The sequence below is a fragment of the Elgaria multicarinata genome, chromosome 1 (assembly GCF_023053635.1).
Source record: "Elgaria multicarinata webbii isolate HBS135686 ecotype San Diego chromosome 1, rElgMul1.1.pri, whole genome shotgun sequence".
NCBI classification, from domain to species: Eukaryota; Metazoa; Chordata; class Lepidosauria; order Squamata; family Anguidae; genus Elgaria; species Elgaria multicarinata.
Genome location: NC_086171.1, coordinates 139876084 through 139899205, shown reverse-complemented (window position 1 = coordinate 139899205; position 23122 = coordinate 139876084). Strand labels below are relative to the sequence as shown.

Sequence of the window (23122 nt, the reverse complement as noted above, 5' to 3'; positions counted from 1 at the left end):
AGAAAGCCACAATTTGTTCTGTTCTCTTTGCCTGGTGTGCCTCCCCCCATACACTGAAGGTGTTGGAACAGTAGGCCCAGGAACCGGGTTTTGTGGAATCCCCCTTTCTTGTTCTACTGCATTTAAACGAGCTAATATCAAATTTATATCAGGAGTCCCTGTGTCGTCCTCTGAAGAAGAATCTTGCCTTGGCCTAGAGCGCTTACTAGGAGGGGGGGCTTTCCCCTTACCTTTCTTCCCTCCCATCCCTTTTTTAGGGGGCATAATTGGTTACCCTCTGAGAAAATGCCCAACAATTAACTGATTTAGGTTATAAACAGGATCTTGAATGCAAAGTATAGGGTGAATAGAATACCACACCCCTACACACCAGTAAACCAAATAAAAGATATTAGGTTTGTAAACCTGATCTTCCAAAATAATAAAGAGTGAATGAATAAACTCCCAAAAACCCTTACTCACAAGTAAACCCGGGTAAAGATCTCTTAGGAAAAGGTGGGGGGAAATCCCTCTATCAAACCTCCCCCCAGAATGAATAAACTCCCAGAAACCCTTACTCACAAGTAAACCCGGATAAAGATCTATTAGGAAAAGGTGGGGGGAAATCCCTCTATCAACCCCTCCCCCCCGAATGAATAAACTCCCAGAAACCCTTACTCGTGAGTAAACCCGGGCACAGATCTATTGGGAAAAGGTGGGGGGGGGGAATCGGGAAGGGCTTTTAACCCTCCTTAAACCTGAGGCCTCTTAGGCCAGTGAAAGCTCCGTCTTTGCTGCCAGGACTTGCAAAGAGCCCGGGCCTCTCCCTGACAAATGCCTCCGCTCCTCCGTGCAGGCAGCCGCCGGCTGCGTCCCTTCCCTCTCAGGCGCACGCTGAGAGAAACTCAAGCGCTGGGCCCCGTCTGCCAGGCCGCAGCTCTTCCAAGCGTCCAAACGCTGCTGCCTCGTCGCAGCGTCCTCGACGCTGGAGGCCACGCTCTCCCTCGCTCCACCAAAGCTCCGAGCACGGGATGTGCTCGAGCAAGAGACTCGCGCCGAAGAGGGCGCTGGGAGGGGCAAAGCGCTTTAAATCCTGCGCTGCCTCCTCCCCCGAGTGGCACCACTGAGGGCGCGCCAATAGCTTGCCCCCAGCGCCGCGTCTCTCCGCCCCCACTCGCAACGGCCCCCGCACGCCCATGTGCCAGGGCGTGGCGGATAGGCAATTTGTAAATCAATCAATATTTATAACATTCAACAAAAGTGGTGTGATAAACCTGACTGAGAATAGGTTGGAAACAGGCCAGAAGTTATTTATTTATTACTTATTTATTTATTGCAGCAGCAGAGCAAAAATACAAATTTAAAACAGCAAAATTAAAATTAATTTATAAACTGTTAAAATACTGAGAGAATAAAAAGGTCTTCACCTGGCGTCTGAAAGAATATAATGTAGGTGTCCGGCAAGGGCATCATAAACGAAGCTAAAAATCTGTGAGTCAATGATTGAGGCAAGAGGCACTAATATGCTGAAGTTGGTAGGGAACAACATTTATCTAGTCAAGAAAGGATTTTAACAATGGCAAACTTTCTGAATGCTTATAAAGGCAATGGCAAGCATCTGTAGCTGGGAAGTAGAGTTCCAGTAGATGGCACTCATAGTATAACAACTTCTTTTTATGAATCATAATATGGGACTCATTAATATTACTAATCATATCTGCAATATGTAAAAAAGTATTAATCACTATGGCATAATTCTGTCATTTTACTTTATGGGTTTCTTTCTCATTATATGTTGACTGGCTACAGAGAAGTTGATAGCTGAAAAAACCTTTAAAAACCATGAATTGCAAATATCCTAAAAACATCCTCATAGTAAAGTCTGCTCTAGAGGCTTTTCCATTTTTCCATTCCTAAATCACAGTTTAATATTATCCATTATCTTGCAGACACACATGCATATAATATACACAAACATTCATATGCTAACTTTCATTCATTCACACAACTGTCTCCCATCTTTCTTTTAAGTTCCATATTTTTATCTTCTATTATTTCTTGAAACCGGTCTACCAAAACAATTAATCTGTAGCCTTCTAGTTTCACATGTAAACATAACTCAGAATTATGTATTCCCACATATAACCCTGTCCTTCATTTCTGCACATATTTATGCCCACTTCTCAAAGTGCCACTCATATTCATACAGTACACATCATAGCCTTTGTCTCATGAGTATGAACAAGAAACTAGACATCAACTTATTAACTGCACCCTTTGTCTTTAAAATGGATTCAGCCTTCTCACATTCTTCCTAAAAATTACTAAAGTGTTCTTTTCTCTATTACATTTGAATGTGATCGTACAGGGCATTAAGAGTGAGGAAACAGATGAAGTCACAAATATTTTGTAATGATGGAATTGTCAATCCTCTGTATCTGACATCCGTCTCTTGCAACAGTAATTGAAGATAGTCCATCTTCAAACTCACGCCTGTTGCCTGCCCCCCTATGTCTTACCATCCTGACATTACCAAAACGTAAACGTGGTGTCATGTTCTTCTTGCTTCCTTAGAGAAAATTAGTCACATGATAACTCATTAATCCTCAATCTGGTGGCCAGCATTTTTGCCTACTGGGTGATTAGGACTGTGTGGTAGCAGTGCATTGGAAAACTCCTGCTCAAATGTGAATGGAGACTCCCACCCTCTGGTAAAACTATAGAATTAAAATTATTTGATAAACCCTCCTATTGATTTTCCAAGGGTCAGTAATTCTGTTTCCTTTCCTAACTCTTTCTCTAAGTGGTTGATTTCCATGTCAGTTGCTACCCAACGTCCTTCATCTTAATGGGCCTACCTCACCATACCTGCTTCTGAGTCCTCTTAATCTACATTCTACCCCATTTCTGATTTCTCATCTACATCAACCTTGTTTGAGGGTTGCCTGTTATTGACCTGGTTGGGTATATTTATGTCAGCTGTTCTGGTATGACCAACACTAATCAAATAAAACAATGTTTTAGGGTATATATACAAGACTGGATTGAGTGATACTGGGAAAAGCTTGTCATTTTAAGGAGGCAAACTTTAGCAGTAGTTTGGTTAGGGTATTCTGCTGTTATAAATAGGTCAACCGTACCCTGAAGTCATTGCAGTTGACTATTCTGTTATGTCTGCAGAGAGAAAGATAGAGAGAAATACAATAATTCCTATGTTCATAAAAATGTGAACAAAAAAAGCACAAGGGCCGGCCATGTCAGGATATGATTAAGATGTTTATTAACCACTTCAGTATTCTCTGTCTAGGGCTTAACTATTGAGAGGAGGAGAATAATTTCAGATAAATACACTATCATTATTTGCACAAAGCTCATATTAACTGCTGAGTTTTAAAAGGGTTGTGTTTACATCTTTCTATTTTCAGAATTTAAAAGAAAACATAACTTACTGTGTATCAATCAAGCTATGTATCAGAAAAACATCATCCTTTCCCAAATTAAATATTGCTTATATATTCAGTTGATTACATAGAGATTATTTTTAATTCAGCTACAAAAGCTATGAATAAGAATTAGGGTTTGGGAGAAATCAGTATGATGTATATTTATCTAGGTGAAGTGGATAATTTTCATATGTAAAAATGAAGAGTAAAACCTTATCAGGTACAGAAGGAGAAATTATATCTGGGTAACCTTGACTTTTCAAAGATTAGCCCCCAAATAAAGCCACTAATAGATATAAGCCATGTGTTTGCCCTTATGCTGAGTGTGTGTAATATGTTGCTGAGGAAACTGAAAAATGTATTTGCTTGCGTAGATTAATCCAGTATGAACCAAGTAACTATTTTTGAATTAAACAAATACAGTGTGCTTACATTCTCCACATGACTCTGTTTCTTAGTTTTGTGAATGGATAATGCAGGCAGTTTGTAAACTTCGCTTGTTGAGTGCATATTCCATCACACTTCCATGGTAGCTGTGTTCTCTGTTTAACGTTTAAAACATATCTTAAGAGCTTCTATTATAGCTGATTTAATGTATTTGACTTTAATCTATTTTACAACAGCTGTTTGAGTCACATTTTATTCTTTTTAAAAGAAGTGTGTGTGATCCAGGTCATACACACAAAAAAATTTCTAGGTCATACCTAGAAAATAAATAGAATGCTTGCTTTTTCATAAAGGGAAGGAGGTACTGTTATGAAACTGTCATATAATCATAACATAATGAATTGCAACTGAGCAACTTTCCTTTGATTATGCACATACAAATATTAACTTTCTTCTGTAGTCTGTAGGAGAGAGAATATTATTGGTATTCGGGATCATGAATCAGGATAAATATTATTTCTCTTTGACTCTCCCATTAAAGTTTACAACTTTATTCTATTTGAAATAAAATAGAGGAAAAAGCAACAAGCAGAAACCTTTGAGATGTCTACCACTTTCGTGGTGAAATGAGATTTATAGATGGAAATATAATATTTTTAGGGAACGATCCCATGGCCACTAAACACTGTCTATATGTCCATAGGATTTTTCACTTTCCCAGAAACTGCTCACCCTTCCCTCGCCGCCTCATAGCCGGCACAGTTCTCTCCGCACTAGCTCCTTCTCCACACTTGGGAACAAAAAGTGGGTGTGCCCTGAGGCAGGGAGGGGAAGGAGACTTCAGAACCTCCTTCCTATGTACCCCATGGCCTCTCCACTCCTGTTGCGAAGCTCCCTGGTTGGACGCTTGAAATCAAGCACTGAGTGTCACAGCGGAGCAAAGCAGACTAAGATTAGAAAACTAAATAGAAGACCTTTAAATTGGAATCCTGGGTTCTACAGAAACCTTATATTGAATTAAATCACATAGGTGTTGCCTACACATCATGAACTACTAAATAACATCTTATTGATCTGATCCAAATTAGATTAGTAGTTCCTGGTTATTAGTTATTACCACAGACAGTCAGACATCTTCTGATTATAAGCGATAATGACCTGTACTTTCTCAATAGTATACAATCTTTCTTTCATTAGTGTAATTGATTTTGAAATTCTCAAAATTACAACAGTTTAAAACCAATGTCACACTAGCTGATGTCCGCTAGCGCAACGGGACTTTCTTTCTCTCTCTTCCCCGCTCAGCCTGAACTGTACTGCCTGAAAATCTGCTCCAGAGGGTTCCCAGTTCTCTGGAGGATATTTAGAGGGTTCCACTGACAGAATAATTTCTGTCAATGAGATGGCACCACTGGATCCCAATATTTGGAAGATTTTGTATTTCAAACCATGCTCTTAGAGAGGGGGAAATGGAGACAAAATGTGTGGGCCTGTTTGTGTGTGCATTTCTGTATGTTTCCCAACTCTGTGGTTAATAGCAGCTTGGTGGGGATGATTTGGGTTGGGGAATTCGAACAAAGAGAAGGAGTTAGATCTCCGAACTGTACATCCAAATCAGACCTTTGTGGGGCGGAGGAATACATGATGAGATGCAGTCAAGGATCTCCCACATAGAGTGTACTATTTTGTTTCTGAGTCACGGAATACTAGTGCAGTCCTGCTAAGCTGCTTCATCTAGGAAGACATGCACATACAAATAGGTCCACACATTACGTCTTGGCATACTTATAGTCCTGTTTTGCAGTCACCACTGACACTACGTCCCCTCAGGTCCTCTGCATGTTCCATAGAACTTGGGGGAGAAAAGGTTTTCATGCTGAGTGAGTAGGCAGAAGCAACACCAGCTGCTCAGCCCCATATGCCAGACAGGGCATGTCATGCTGAGTGTACAGATAAAATATTGTGTTTGTGTGTTGTAGCACAGGAAGCCTCTTCTCTGAAAGGCAAAGTTGATGATGTTGAAACGACTAGCCATTTTTGTTCTGAGTAGCTGTAAATCACACGATCAGGTGGAGACAGGTCTAGCTGGAAGTTTTGTAGAGTTTATTAGAAAAGCATGCTAGCTATATGAACACATTTATCTGAACTCTTTATAGCAGTGAACCATCACTTGCCCTATAAATTTGCTTGGAGATTTTAGAATGATTTCCACTTTGTCTACCCATGTTTACTATCCCATTAAACTCAGTTCCCACCCTTTCCTTTAAGAGGGAGAAAGTCTTGCACTAGGAGTTCTTCTGAGTTCAAAGATTTTGCAGCTGTGAAAACATTCCCTGTTGGTTCACATTAGATTTTGGATCTAAACCCACGCACTCTTTGAGCAAATTAGGTTCAGATGCTTGTTGTGGGTTTGTCAGGTTAGCAATGAGTTTCCTGGGAATTGATTTGAAACACAGTTGGTGTTCTTAAAACATTAAAATTACAGTAATTAAACGTGAGTGATTGTTGGGATTAGTCATTTTGTAAACAGTATTACCCTGTCAAAAGCTGTAGTATGATGCGGTGTTAAAGGAAGAGGAAAGGGCAGCAAAAAGGAGCTAGGTTTGGGGCAGACAAAGCCAATTATGTGAATAAGCATCACACCTTCTTGGAACTTCTTTAATATGCAATAAAAACTGATGTGACTTGTTGTTATGGAGTCAAGCCATTAAAAATTTGAGTTTACTCCAAGGTCATCAGTATTGTTTACTTTTCCAGTTTGATTGTGAATCAGACATATTATTTTTAATTGGCTTAGTAACAGGCTAAGACCCTCTGAGTCATTCAGATATATTTCATACAGATTAATATCAAACTATTATGGTGATAATATAACACCTATAAAATGAACACAGTGATAAAGAAAAGTTTGAAAAATTCTATAAATAAGCATACTATTGACATACACTAATACCACATTTTCCAGAATGTGGCTTTGTCAATTATGTTTGATGATTGAGAAGATAAATTACATTCACTATAAATTCCTTCTATATTGACTTTCAAAATGGGAACAGATTCCAGGGCCATTTATTTTTCTTCTCTCTGCAGGAGGTATAATCTCATGAAATAAATCTATAGGGTAGCCACATCTTGAATATTGCACACAATTCTAGTCACCCCAACTCAAAAAGAATCTGGGTGAATGCAGGCAACCAACATAATACAAGGGATTATGCAGACGTAGTTTGCTTATTTCTTAAATGTGTGCTAAACTATAGCAATATAGACAAAGACGTCATTTTTGTACTACCCTATTTCTTCGATTCTAAGACGCACTTTTTCCCCATATAAACATCTCTAAAAATGGGGTGCGTTTTAGAATCGCGGGTGTATCTTAGGGTTTTTTTTTCCTGTTGGTGGTACTGAAATTAGTGTGCGTCTTTCAAACGATGGCATCTTACAATCAAAGAAATACGGTATTTGTGGTTTTATCTCTAGTTACTGCTACATTTTATGGAGTGAATATGTTTGTTTTACTTAACCTTCTATAGATCGCTGCAATGTTTTACCACTACTTTCTGAACCTTCTTTATAGAAATAGATTGTTTGCTCTGTTGCAGAACTCTTAAAACTCATAATGACAATGGCAATGGTGGTTGTTCCCAAATACATACGTAGTATTTTTAAAAATATTTTTTCCTGGATCATTTTTACTACTACATCATTTGTGCATTTGAGCCCAATGCCTGTGAAATTTATACCCCGAATTCATTTTACACATTACCATGAAGATTACTCACACTGTCCAGCCCCAGCAGTAGTTTCTTAATAAAGTGGGGGAGGGGAACCTCACACACTAAAAAATAAATAAATCTGTAAAAAAAAAGGGTACCTCATGTAAACTGCAAATATTTCATTGTCTTGTATACATAACAGTTGGAATTGGGAGTTCAGAAAACTTTGGAGAAAAAACAGGCAAGACAAGTCATTAAAAGACAACTCTAGCCACTCAACAAGTTATTGTGACTAATTGGAAGAATTATAAACTATTAACCTTAAATTTTAGGTATGGCCACCTTTGGACAGTTATTCTAGCTGAAAGGCTTACTTGCAAACTTAAAATTCTTAGCGGACAACAGAACACAGATTTTTTTTTTTTTTTTTTGCCAGCTCTTCATTCTTTTTCCTAGAGATGAAGCAAAAGAACAACACCCACTGAAAATGTTTGGTACTCTTTGGAAAGACTCTGGCTTTAGGATTATCCTAGGTAAATGGAGGGGTCATCCCTGCCTGCTCCCAGGATCACCTGTGTGTCATTTGGATGCACAGGGATGATCCCGGGTCGATCCCCGGATATAGGCCTGGTCTAGCTATGGCCTCTGTTCTACTTTTAATCATCCATAAACATATCTCTTATTTGTGTAAATTGGCTGTGATGTTTGTTAGTTTGTTTATTTGTGTATGTATTTTTAAAACGTAATAAAAATAAATATATTAAAAAGGCTCTAGACTTGAAACTCTGCAGCTCAGGAGAATACTTTATCCATGAATTAGTACTACAGACAAACACCTGATCTTGTGAAGAAGACTTACCGCTTGTACTACTTTATGCATGAAAAAATATATGGCAGAAAACAATGCAACAAGTTTGTAGTAAAAAACCAATGACTATTAATCAATCTGTATTGCCTCTCTCATTGAACTAAAAATCATACAGGAAGTCATGTAAAATGATCAAAGACATGGAGCATCTTCCTATGAGTCAAGGCTAAAACCTTTGGTGCTGTTTTATTTAGAAAATGACTAAACAGAGAAAACTAGGAGTTTTCCACCTTTCTCTGCAGCATATGGTTCATCTTACTTGCTTTTAGCCACCACAGTTTATCTAGAAACAGTTTAAATGTTGAGCCATAACAGCTTAGGTTTAAGGCACTAATTACATTTCATACTGAATAAGTTTCATCTAGTCATGTGTAATTAGGGTAGGAGTACTTTGATTTTGATGAGAAAATAGGAGAATGGAATCCTTATCTGTTTTAGACAGAATGTTTGAAAACATGAAGATGATCAACTGGGGTTTTTTTTCCCCCACTGAGAAATCAACAGCGTTCTTTTGTTGTTCTAACTTACAGCTCAGCCCACTTATCTTCCGTATGGAATATTGAGCCAAAACAAGTTTAATGAGTATGAAAGAGACGTAGCAAAGAGTTCCACAGAACAAGTTCAAGTGAGAGCTCAGGCATGATAAATAGTAACATGATTGGTATATGTAGTGCCTCGTGGTGAATTCATGTGATGCACTTTTTATGTGTGGTTTTACAAATGGTTCAGTGTATTCAACCCACATTCAACAATAGTTATGGGTTGGCTCATATTCTGAACATGTATTAAACTATTAACGCTAGGATGCATTTGTATACAAAATACATTTTTTTAAAGTGATAAAAGAAGATTTCTATAAAACTTTAGGAATTATGACTGCTTTTCCACCAACTCTCATAATACTCCTACATATGCCTCCCTGAACCTTAAGATCATTTTCTTGAGGCCCTTCTCAGGAGCACACTGCTAATGAGTTGCAAGGGGGTGTTAGAGAGACAGCGACTGGGTTCAGATGACACAATAGTCAACGATGGATTAAATAGTCCACGGTAGACTTAATAGTCCACCATTGACTATCGTGTCATCTGTCAGGAAAAAAATACGCCGCAGTTATTTTCTAGAAATAACCAACGCAAATAATCAATGGTTTTGACCTTTAAAGTGCTAAATGGTTTGGGACCTAGTTACTTGAAGGACCACCTTCACCCATATCAGCCTCCTTGCACTTTAAGATCAGAAAGAGAGGCCCTTCTCAGTTGCCCTCCTGTGAGGGCAATTAGGTGGGTGTCCACACGGGAGACGGCCTTCTCTGCAGTGGCCTCAAACCTCTGGAAAAACTCCCATTGGAGGTCCGCCATGCACCATCCTTACAGGCTTTCAAGAAAGACTTTAAAAGATTTTATGTTACCATGGCCTTCCCATAATGTATACTGTTATTGCTGCTATCGTTGTTCCTGCTAGTTTTATTGTTTGAATTATTGCTATTTTATTGTGAACATGTTTTTATTGCTTTTAATATGTTGATATTTTATTGGTTTTAATATTTTATGCATTTTATTGTTGTAAGCTGCCTTGTGAGGGCCTCTGCCCTGAAAGGCAGTCAACAAATGTTTTAAATAAATAAAATAAATAAAAATAAATGGTGTGCAGAGTTGATTATCTGCACAACCGTTGATTATTGTGTCATGTGGTGGGCTCCGTTGATTATTTCCCATGCCTACAGAGTCGCAAGGCAAGAGTGGCAGAAACCACTGCTGTTCTTGCCCCACAGGGCTCTATAGGCAGGGGAAATAATTATGTCTGGGAAGCACTTCAGGAGCTGATGATCGTGCCATCCGTTGGCGTGGTGCCACGATCCACAGCTCCCCATGCACTTACTGGAACAGGCACATGCCGTCCCTGGGTAGGGCATGTATTCCCAGGGACATGCACATCCCTTGCCCCTGCCATGGAGGGAAAGTGCTGGTGACTGGGGATGGGACAGGCGAGGAACTCCTGCCACTGCTTGAGAGCGGCAGGAGCTCCTAGTGTCCCCCGTCGCCAGCTACCACCACTTTGCAGTGAATGTGATTTGTTGCTACGCTGAGGGTGCAGGGGAAGGGGTCATTGTCAGGACAGACTCCCTTGACAGCATCTCTCTCCACCCTCAGCATAGCAACAAATGGGGAAGGATGTGTTGCAGAGGGATACATCCCATCAGGGAATGATATCCCTCCACAATGCCTCCTTTCCCATTTGTTGTGAGTCCAGGGTGGAGAGAAACACTGTCAGCGTCTCTCTCTGCCCTCAACTGTGCAACAAATGGGGAAGGAGATGTTGCAGAGGGATAACATCCCCAGCAGGTGATGTATCACTCTGCAATGTCTCCTACCCTGGCGGGGCCACAGCAACAAGAAGGTGGTGGTTATAGCAACAAGGGTTGCTATAGTGCCCCCTTCCTTGTTGCTATGGCTCCACCTGGGAAGGAGGCGGGGTGGACAGATCTCCTCTCCTGTCAGGGGAGGAGACTGATCCGCTGCTTCTTGCTGCAGTGACGGCCATGGCACATCTTTCGTCATGACCATCACCATAGCAAGAAGGAGGCACGCTGTGTCTCTTTATCCCCTCCCCCTCCCACAGAAGGAGGCACCCTGATAAAGTAAGCGGGGAACCATCACTGGCATTTGATGAGAAAGGGGAGGGAGAGCAGTAGCCTACTCCACGAATGACACTTAGCATGTCGCCCAAGTGTGACATGCTAAGAGTCATTCATAGAGTGGACTATTCACACAGAGTTGGCTATTGTGTCGTTCAAATGCACCCAGCCTTTTTGGTGCTGGCAACCTGGTTGTGGAAGAGGCTCACCTGAAACTCTTTTGGATGTCAAATGATGACCTTTTCATTTTCCCATGCTTTAAATCTGATAGTACTTTTAAAATCTTTTGTATTAATGTTATTTCCTACTGTTCATTTTATTCTGTTAGTTTCAGTTTTTTCATGTTGTATTTTTATATGTTATGGGTTGGTTTGTTTTTAAAAAGTAAACCGCAGAGATTTTTTGTTATCAATTTGTATATAAATAAATAAATGCTAGTTCTGGGTGTGTGTCATCCAATGCAGTTGTTTAAGGCAGAGGAATGGCAGGATACTTAATCACAGAATGAATAAACAGTTTATGGAGTTTACATACACATTATTTAATGATGCCTGAAGTCCTAGGTAGGTTTTAAACAATATTAAACAAATTATTGGAGAATATTATTATCAGGAGGTATTAACCATGATAGCTGAATGAAACCTCCATGTACAGACATAGTATTGCACGGAATACTTTCATGCCCTGTTGTTGAGGTTTCTGAAGCATCTGGCTGGATGTTGCTGTAAATTAATTGCCATAATAGATAGATGTAAGACTGATAATTCAGCATGGCAGTGTTGATTCAAGCTTCAGGTGTCCCTAGTTTAAGGTATTAATGTTATGTTATTGTGTCAGCTAAGATTCTAGCATTATTCCATGTGAGGGGTTTCAAGAAACACTACAAACTGCTCATAATCTGTTATGTGCACCTAAATTCCTATGCAGTAGGAAAATTTGGGGTGCTGCTGAGTCTTTAACCTGGGGACATGTCACTGTTGATGTTTGAGAATCTTAGAACAAATTCTACTCAGCTTATGTGTGACTGATGAGTCAAATTTGCTGCTGAATTACATGCCTCTTTCATTAAAATTAAAAGTCCTTTAGGGAATTGTAAAAGACTATTTGTGTCAATGAAGCTCCCCCACCCTCAGTAGGTTTCTCTACTATGCTTTAAAATTGATAACACTCACGTTAGTGTTGCACCAACAATGTTCTATCCATGGGTGAAATCATGGTCTCGTTGATATTCATGCGAATTTATCCATTGAACTGCACAATTGCAGAATCAGTCCACATTTATGTTTATTCTTGTACAAATTAAACTTTTTAGTGGCAAGGCTTGTATTAATATGAATAAAATAATGTTACAATTCAGTGAACACTACCTGTGACATTTTTTTTTCCTTTCAGGGAGATCTGTTAGTCCCCTTTACCGCCTTTTTATATGTTAGGTCTTTCAGGTAGTGTTTCTGAGTGGTCAGGCCACATAGGGGTTCCCTTCCTTGTCAAATTATATGGCCAGGTCAAATTGGTAGAAAATAAACTTTAATAAACAGTCAACAAAACACATAGGGCAAGGGAGCAAACAAACAAGAAAGTAAACATATAAGCTGTCCACTTCTACCCAACCTGCAACTCTGCCACTTACAGTACGTGTAGACCAACTTTCCCAGGGGGAACCCCCTGCTCAACATCCCCCATCTTCAAGGTTGGTTCGTGGTCCGAAGTGGCATAGGCTCAGCTCTTGACAGACCCACCCCTTCTTGGTTTGCCACCATGGGGGCTGCCTAAATGTTATCTTTGCCCCATGGGGGCTCTGAATCGGCACTGTGTCGGTTATATGATGCAGCCGGTGATTCGCTGCTACTGCAGGTCGACAAGACGATGATACACAGCAGAAAAGTCGGGGACTTACCCCGACTTTTCCTGCCAGAGCGAGGCCAGCACAGCTCTTTCACCATCTGTCCACATTCTGGTGCCATGGTGGGGGGTCGTTCCTGGCAGAAGGTAACCTCTCATTGGTTGTTGGAAGCCGGGCAATGGGGAGGAGGCGGGCCCAGTGAGCTGAATGTCCACTGGAAACCCTGCGCTGTGCTCCTTCATTTAGATAACTCGCTGCCACCTACAACAACAATACCACAGGATTTGGTGGCAGAGCGGTGCCTGCTCGGCATCATGAAGATAGGGCCGATGGCTTTCCACTCTTTCTTTTAAGGCTAGATGGCAAAGCAGCTGTGCTAATTTGGACCCTCAACAACACATGTGCCTGATTGCCAAGGCCGGGAAATAGTAAGGTGTTTTTTGGATCCCATCCCACAGGCCAAGTACTCTTAAAGGGGAAGTAGCCAATTTCAGGTAAGAAGGAAAGCTTTTCGCCACTCTATCAAATTTAGAACTATACATACAGTATCTTGTTTGATTTGTATTTCCTTTCACTTAAGGATCTTAAAATGCTAAACAAAGAAGTGACTTGCAAAACACTTTTCAGGATAGTAGAAAACTAAGGGTATATACCTAGGATATTGCACACAGAGAGCATGTCACAAGTATGAAGTAGAGGGTCAAGTATTGAAATGGATTTGAAGTTGAAGATTTCAAATGTGTGCTCACCCTTTGCAGGTATGTGTTGTAAGACCCAAACCCAAACCAATATAATTAGTGTTTCTTGTGGGCAAATTACACAATACACAAAGTGTGTTACATAAATTGGAGGGCCAGTTTTAATTTGGAAGAAAAATAGCTTAAAGGTGTGTCCCTAGCTGGAGGGGACAGTGGGTGGGGAGTGATAGGCAGGATGTTTTTCTATTTGACTTCTTCTCCAACCAGTGGATCTGTCTCTGGGGCTCCAAACCAGACAAATGCGCACTTGTAAACCAAGCTAGAAAGCAACTAAGGACAATTTAGAATGAGAAAATGGCTGGTGGGAAAAGGATGAAGCATTCCATTCTCCACCTGCTGTTTCTCTCTTTAAAATGGATCACCCCCAGCAATGTTTGTTCACTTTGAACATTGTTACTATTTATTGTGGTGAGAGCTCCACAGAATGTGAAGCAAGTAGTAGAAAGAATTCTAGTTCAGATGCCTGGTTGGAATAGTAGTAGTAGGACATCGCATAATAGGTCTAGTTCTTAATGTGGTAATAAACATGTGTCTGGCCTGGACTACAAAATGCTGGAAACAAAGGGTTTACATGTTTGCTTACTTCATATACAAAATTCTCTCCACATAGAAAACAAGCACGTCAAAAAGAAGGATTCTTACTTAGCCTTTTCATAATTTCCTATCCCTCCTGTCCACGTGGTTTATTGGCCAGACTCTGTAAGAAACCACAAATTATTTGTGCAGAAGTATTTATTTTCAAATCCCCCTACTTAACAATTAATGGAATAACTGGTATCTATTCAGGTGCCTGCTGTTCTAGTTCAAGCAAAACTCAAAAAGGTTATTCTAGGCAGTTAAAAAAGAACCTATGAAACATAAATCCTGCATTATTTTGCTTAATTGCAGACTCAGTTAATAGCAAATGAGATCTCAGTAGTGGTGCAAATTTCATGGAATTTATGGGGTTTATGTATAATCCAATCACAACTTGTTCCTATTGGATAGGAGATTGATCCAGATGTAATGGCTAGGAATTCCAGGGTGAATTTATCCTTATTTCACTTAGCTGTGTTTAGATGTTGGTGTCTTCATTAGATAGAATAATTCCATGATCCAGTGGAAGGAGGACAACCTGCTTATTTGGGTAATTTATGTTGAGTATCTCATGCTAAAATGGCCCAAGCTACTCTAATGACAGGCTAAAACAGCCAGACTATAAAATACTTTCATTTTGGGGAGGGGGAGGGGAATAAAAATAGAGAAATGGGCTTCTCTTTGTTCAACACAAGTCACTTTTTTCTAAAAAAAAAAAACGCACCAAAAGTGTGGCTTAAGATTTTCTCTGTAAAGGTGGCCTAAAAATAATTTAAAATAATTTAAAATAAAATATTTGTGCTCTTAGCATTTGTGTGTTTTGTATATTGTGTTGTGGATGGTGGTGCTGAGCCCAAACAGGGGAAGATATACATTTCCTGGATATTCTTGTGCGTCCCCGACAGTGAATCATGTCCTGCTTTTCCAGCAATGTTTAATAAATGTTTGGGAAAGGGAGAAAAGCTGCTCTCAAATGTCAGACATCAAAGAAGAAGGGATGTGTTGCTGAAGCCCATGCTTTCTTGCCCATATCCAGTTGTGCATTGTTGACTAGTTGTGGCAGAACATGGATGCGAATGCACAATAATGGATGAACTGGGGTAAAGTTTTTATCTATCTTTACTAGATAAAACTGGTGGGCAATGGACATCAGCAGCAAAACATGTGCTTCCTCTCCTCCCGCATCATTTAGTATGTGAATGTGTGACCAATGGGACAGTTATGTGTACCCTTAGTAATATCACATAGCCAGATTGCCTATGTAGTGCTGTGATGCCATGATCTCTGATTAGTTGGGGCCACATGGTAAGGAACATTTCAAGTAAAGAAAAAATAATGTTGAAGCTGTAGTAGATCATGAAAACAATGTTCCGGGGTTTTCATGGAAACCCCCATCCCAGAATAATGGCAACTTCTATAGCAATAATCAAAACTCACGAAAAATTGGTGCAGTATTAGTAGGTATTCCAGCGTGAGATGCCAGTGACAGGTTGGTCTAGATTTATGTACTATGCTAAAGACACATTCAGAAGGCATATTTGTTGTTCAAGACAAATATTAAAAAATTATTACCCAATCTTCCTCAAGAGCCTTAGGGCAAATGCATGAAAGTGGAAGTTACAAGCTGCTTCCTCCCATCTGCCACATGAAGATACAAATTCAAGGTGTGTGCATGGCCACACTTTTTTCTGATTATTCTTGAATCCTCACCATTCATATCTCAAAAACAGGCATCATTCCTTCACCTTGTGGCTAGAAGAAAATGAAAATATTTATAAACAGCCTCTTGATCAACACTATGAAAGTTCTGCCAACTCCTTTCTTTGCTGAACTTCCCTTCAAAGAACACTACTATATCTGTCCCTAGGTCTTGGGTGCTGGCAGTGGTTTAACTTCTCAGATGAAATGTTCATAAATATTCTACAACACCTCTGCAGTTGACAGCTCTGTAGTTGACAGCTCCTTTCAGTCACTTGAAGAGCCGGTCCTATAGATTTTTGAAAGACTTCAGCCTTTAATACCTCCCTCCCTTGCTTTTTCTTCTATCATGTATCTTATTTGGAAGATATATTTGCAAGACCACTAGTTTTCTGCAGATTGGTGGTTCTGTGTTTTGCTTCCTCGTTTGTTTTCTCTCTCTAACTGCAGTAAGTGTTTTAAAACATTATTTGAAGCTCGCTTTGACCTCACAAATAGATGTATAGATTTCTCAGTGCATTTTGGAAGAGGGTGAACAGAGAGCCTGCTTGGAAAAGAAAGTTGATGGTACTGGGGACGATTTTAAGACAGATACTGTTAACAAAATAAAAACTAAATTACAGTGAAGTTATAAAGGCCTTTGAGTGTAAAATCTCAGCCCTCCACAGAAATATTATTCTGATGGTTTCAGACCCTTTTTACCTCCCTGTTTCCCAGTTCCAGTGTGGGAAGGGGTTGGCTATGTGTTAAATCACAAGTAAATAATATTACTATTATTCAAATTTGGTGGCATTAAGATGATGATTATGCTATGTTTTGTAACATTCACATATTCCGTGTTCACAGCTTTGATGTGGAAAATGGCCCATCGCCAGGTCGCAGTCCACTGGACCCTCAGGCTGGCTCTTCTTCAGGACTTGTGCTCCATACTACTTTTCCAGGGCACAGCCAGCGCAGGGAGTCATTTCTGTATAGATCAGACAGTGACTATGACCTGTCACCAAAGACCATGTCAAGGAATTCCTCTCTTCCAAGTGAACAGTAAGTACATATAAGTATACTATAGTAGCGTATATATTAAAAAAATATTTATTTATTTATTTATTTATTACATTTCTATACCGCCCAGTAGCTGGAGCTCTCTGCATAGATAGCCTATGATTAACAATACATTGCAATTTATATTAATCCATTACTCTTGACTACTAGGCATTTATTAAGTATGTATTACACTTGAGAATCTTTAGTTATAGACCTAACTGGAGCAGCATAGCCCTGCAGCAATCAATTTGTGTTATTAAAATTATTTAGTGTTCTCAATTTAAGGCTGCTACAAATATTTTGCAGGTGAAGAACAGCTTCGGTTTAGTTGAATTTGAATGTTTATAAAGCTTGCCTCTTCATCCTGGCATTGTCAAAATGTGTTTCATTCTCTACCTCTTTCACTTTCTTTCCTCTGTGAATCTAAAGGCTGCAGTCCTATGCAACTTACTAGGAATAAACTCCATTAAACTAATGTGGCTTACTTCTGAATCTCTTTAAAGGCCTAGTTGGCATCTCATGTTAAATAACCAAGGAGTTGTGGGAAGAGTGGAAGATGCAAATTGCATGCTTGCCATTTCCACATTTCATTAACAACACAGGATTGCCCCTGGGTTGTTTATCTGGGTTATTTTTGAGATGTATGAACTCAGAAACTCTGGGTTGTTTATGGTTTAAGCAATGCAGAGTTAACAAACAACAGGCAGTTGTTGTTCCTGGGTTGTTAATCAAAAGTATAAATGATGAGAATGTGGATAAAATTGCCGCCATGATGTACAAACCATCTCAGAAAGTAAACCTGAAGGGAACTGTGACTTTATTTTGCTTTTATGTACAATGTTCACTTAATGTAGGCACTCTTGAGGGTGGGGGAATTATTTAAGATGCAACTAAAATAAAGTATTCAAGTAATGGTGAAGAGCCTATTAACTCTGATGGCATTCAGAATATGTCTATGAAAGAACAAAATATCCAGAACAATATAAACACTGGGCTATTTAACCCAGATTATAAGGCACCATTTCTAGAAATAAATGAAATTATAGAACTGAACTTGTGTTCCAATTTTAGCATTTAACCAGTTGTTTGATTTGGAGAAATATCAATGCTGCTTCTGGCATAATATCTTTTGCTCAGAGGAGTGAATCTATAAATCACTCTAATGCTGTAAAATTGTAGCATCAGAAAGATTTGTATGTGGGTCTACTCGTCAGCTAGTGGGGAAGGACCATCGGTTTCTGGGATTCTTCTCATACACATGTCTCCATGAATATCTTCCTTTTAATCCTGAATTCAGTGCATCTATGCCAGCATGGAATCAAATCAGGGCTGCTGAAAAACAAAATAAGAAGTATTAGCATGCTCATGTGCACCCCTAGGTTTGCAGAAGTACAACCCCCCTTTTTAAAAACAAAAAAACCAAAGCAGCCAATACCCCACCCCCTCACACAGCCCCATGAGGACTGAGGTCACAAGGTTGGAAAAGAACAATGGAAAATCAAGGAGAAGGGAGGAGATTGACATGGTTTGCTTGTGCTCCTAATAGTATCCCCAGGAAGGCCTGGCTGGCTGACTGGCTGAAGGTCACTGGCTGAAATTTTGAACAGAAGCACTCCTGTTTTGAGGATAAGGATAGACTCCAACATTTGGGCCAGATCTGCACCAAGCAGGATATGACCCTTTGAAAACAGTTTGAAAACTGTATATGGAGTGTGTCGTGGCCCCAACAATAGTCACTACCGTTATAAACCATTTTAAAGCAGTAGTATAGATTCTGCCCTGGTTGCATGCCCCACTTATGGTAGCAATGATGATGCTTGAATGATCAGGTTTTAATTAAAATTAACTTAGAAAGCAAACAAGCTGATCTACTCATGCTGCTGCATCCAAGCATAAGCACTGCAATAAACCTATGATTTGTATTAGAATGGGTCATTGAAAAATGGTTAAAGCTCTCTGAAAATGTTTGGTACCAATTTGGTTGATCATAAATGCAAAGATATATTTAATGGAAATCCCTAAGATGTTAATGCCCTTTCTGCCATGCATTGTATATAATCCTCTATGTGGAAAATCCATATGCAACCCCACCTCCACAAGTTTAAATAAATTAAAGGCAGTGGCAAAAATCAACAAAGGCCGGGAAATTTGAAGCTGCGTTCTCTCAGTCTGTTATGTTCTTTTTTCAACTGAGAGTAACTATACAACTCTTAAGTTTGAATTGCCTGGCCTTTATTGTCTGATATTACAAGAACCTATTGGTAGCTCCAGTTTGGATTATTTTCTTTATAATTTTCTATATATTAGAGAACCATTCAATGTAGGTGTAATCTACTAAAAGAGAAGGTGTATCTGTCTATCAATACCATAACTCCTACACCATGGAATCTCGACACTTCAGCCTTGACATGCATACTAAGGGGACCCTAGGAGCGTGTGCCTCAGGGTTATTTGATTTCAAAAACTCATTAATTAATTTAAATTAATTTAAACATGTCCATGTTTTTGAAGCCTACAGTTCCATCTTCAGTCACTAGGTGGCAGATGTCCTTAGCCAGTGCATAGCTTTGTAGTCAATACAACTTGAAGCAATTATGTGGCTGTCTCCCCCCCCCCCCCCTGCTCTGGCCTAACCACCCCCCTCAGAGGAATAGAGTGAGAAGACTCTTCCTTCAGGGACCTATAGGAGTGCACCATGTCAAGGGTTATGCCTAGGGGTGTCAGTGACAATGGTTTCACTCAAACAAGATGGGGATAATTTCTCCAAATCGGACAGCTTTGTATCATTGTAAGAAGGCTTCGCTGTATCAAACTAGGGCTATTCCAACCTGTGTGAATCCAGGTATGTTTGTTAGTAGACAAATAAAACAGGAATACTATAGGTGGTAAACAAGCAAATATTTTCAGAAAACCTTTCCCAGCTTGCAAATAAGCCTAGGGTGGCATAAATATGTAAATATGAACAATACTCCCTTACACAATTTTAAATATGTACACATATATCTAGGATTGGATCTAGACTTAGTCATGCTTAGAGCAGACCAAATTAAATAAATGGGACATAACATAGTCATGACTAACTTGTCCCATAACTAAGTCTGGATCCAACTCATTGGGTTGTATTCAATGTTATGCTAGTGGGAAAAGTGTTGTTCCATTAGTAGTTATGCAACCGCTAGCAGAATTACTAGCTCAATTAGCACCGCCTTAAATAAATAAATAAATAAATTTGGTGTTTTCCCAAATTTAGGGAAGAATAGCACAGTGCGCCCTCCCCCCAAATAATAATAAACAAACAAATAAATAAATAAGGTTGTAATCCCTATATCGGATGATGGGGAGGAAATCCCAATGGTCCTTGGTGGTAGGTTGGAATTTTCCAGCTGTTTCCCTGCGCGCTCCTCTTCTTTTTCCCCATGCAAATCAGTAGAGAACGTTTCCAAAACACACAGTCAAATCAGAAACAAGAAAGAACTAAATCCAAATTAACTAAATGTGAAAGTTTTATAAAAGAAAGAAATTACAAAAACATGACCTATATGATACAATTAAGTAATATGATTACTGAGACAAGAAAGATGACAAGATGCCAAATTTTTTGAAAGATGGAGTCTTTTTTTTCATATAGTTGGAATAAAGTTCAAGACAGGATGCAGCTTTATTCAATATTATTGGTAATCTATTTAAAATAAAGCCATATATTCTTAACCACTTTCCACCTTTTTTTAAATAAGATAATGTGAGAAACAAGCATTTGAGTAATGGTTAGCCTTCAGATTTGGAAGTTCATTGTTCGTTCTATTATTAATACTATTTCATTAAATAGCACTTAACCAATTAACAGTGCAATCTTATACATGCCTACAGTGAAGCAAATCCCATTGATTTAGGTTGCAATCCTACACTCACTTGTCTGAGTGTATTGAAATCAGAGGAACTTCTGAGTAGATGCGCATAGAATTGTACTGTTATTAATGTGTTAAATAACAAGGTTATATCATATTAAAATTATGACTTGTGCTAGAAGCAGCTGGAACCATAATTGTAATATGTTAGCTAAGAAATGGAAACAAAATAGGTTTATGTTATAATGTTGTATATAGATATAGATATATATGCCTGTCGCTTATCTGCCATCCACTCAGTCCTCTGTAGGTACTGACTAAGGTGCACCAAGGAGGTAGAAGAGAGTTGTGGGAAAAATCATAGAGGAATGGTTATGTACGATAGAGGCAGAGTTTAGGATGCAGGGAAGTGACAGCCAAACTCAATGCAATGCTGGGAAGTTTGTGTGCAGCAGTGAAGAGGACTGAATACATTCCTCTTTTTGATCTCTACAACCTTAATCTGTGTGCAGAATGAGGATGCATGCAACTGTTACGCTGATCATTGCTTACAGTTTTGGAATAAAATATATCATGATGATCCTTCACGATGTAGTTATTTACTTTTAAAACCCTCTAAAATATAGGATTTTTTTCCCTTTCTTACTAGACATGGAGATGACCTGATAGTTACACCTTTTGCACAGGTATGTTCCAAATGTCCTAACACTGACTCTAGAGTGATGATGGGGTCTGCCTGAGGCATTTGAGGGCCCAAAGTAAACAACAGATATTGCTCCTCCCTCATTGTACCAGTCATTCTGATTTGTCACATTTCCACTGGTCCTCCTCAATTCCTTTAGGCATAGTAGATTTCAGAGCCTCTTGACTTGCCCTCATCCTTATATAACTTGTTGTGAATACTAAATTCATATCCTCATAGGCTGCTGCTGTTGCTACTATCAAGGATCGCATCTTGAATAGTCCTTCCATTTCTGATTGCCTGGCTAGCTTGGCTCCCTATGGAATCAGGTTCTCCACCCTTCCCTATCTTCCTTAATTTCTTAGAGTAGCGTTACAGAACCTCCAGCCCATGGGTCTAATTTGGCCCATGGGGCTCCCCAGTTTGGCCTGCAAAACTACTTGGGGTTCATGGCTGCAGGCACTGCCCCCTGGAGGAATCCCTTTGTAGGGCATACCACATTGGTATCTGAGATTGGCAATAACATACTAGATAACGAGATCTCCCTGCTGGAGCACATTAGCAGCAGAATCCCCATTGTTATCTCTGATTGCAGATGAAAACATGAGATGCAGGATGGTGGGACTTGCCTGTGCTAAGAAGCTTGGCTACCACTCCCTTCAGCACAGGCAAGTCTTGCCACTACACACCCCATGTTGTTTTCGTCACTCAGAGGTAACAGTGGAGGGTTGTGATGCTGGTGGATGAGTCTAGCTGCCCCACATCTCCCACTGTGATCTCTGATCCGAGGTCAGGGAAAACCCTGAGAATGCAGGGCAGCAGGATTTGCCAGTGCTGGGAAGAGCAGCAGGACTGGGGCGTGGCTGCTTTTCCTAGCACAGGCAGGTCCCACAGCCCTCTCTCCATCCCTGCTGCTATCACCGATGTCAAATAAGCAATAACATCGGGAATGTGGTGGGGGTAAAGGACTCACTTGTGCTGGGAAGAGTGTCTTCTTCAAGTACAGAGAAGGGGAAAAAGGGGACAACATCAGGGGTGGGGATACACCCCACCTAGGGGATGTCTATACATTTAAAAAGCCCTGCAGTGGTTGTGCGGTGCTGCTGCATTGGTTATACAATGCAGCAGCCACTTCACAGACACCACGAGACTTTCCTATGAAGCTCCACATTTAAAAAGTTGAGGGATTTATCCTGACTTTTTATGCTGGAGTGAAGTGAACACGGCCCTTCTGCTGTCTAACCTCACTCCAGCATTGAGGTGGAGGCATTCCTGGGCAGATGGCGACCCCTGATTGGTTGTTAGAATCCCAGGCAGGGGCCGGGACGGTGAGCCAAATGGCTGCCCTGCACCATCATGCAACAGTGAAAGTGAGGGGTTTCCACAAAAGCAACACCAACCCAGCACCATTAAGGCAGCCCCTGACATCATCCAGCCTGCAATGGGCGTGGTGGAGGGCAATCTGGCCTCCCACCCTAAAATAGTTCTGCACACATGTCCTAGATCTCATGCACCAAGATGATGTGGCAAACAGAAGGATACGTCTGTCTATTCCTGCAAATATGCTGTCCCTACTGCAGAAGTGTTGTTCTTGGAGGCTAACTATGGGTTGTATCCAGTGTTAGTCCTAATAGGTTAATACTCCCATTAA

The 23122-nt window shown here is 40.0% G+C and overlaps 1 protein-coding gene across 1 annotated transcript in view; it reads left to right on the top strand.

The window, feature by feature from the left end:
- Window positions 1-23122, top strand: part of PDE4B (phosphodiesterase 4B) — a 283720-nt gene that overhangs the window by 189401 nt on the left and 71197 nt on the right. Inside the window, exons 3-4 of the mRNA XM_063137612.1 lie at window positions 16750-16944; window positions 21439-21475. Of these exons, the coding sequence (XP_062993682.1) occupies window positions 16750-16944; window positions 21439-21475 (232 nt within the window). The remainder of the gene's footprint in view (window positions 1-16749; window positions 16945-21438; window positions 21476-23122) is intronic.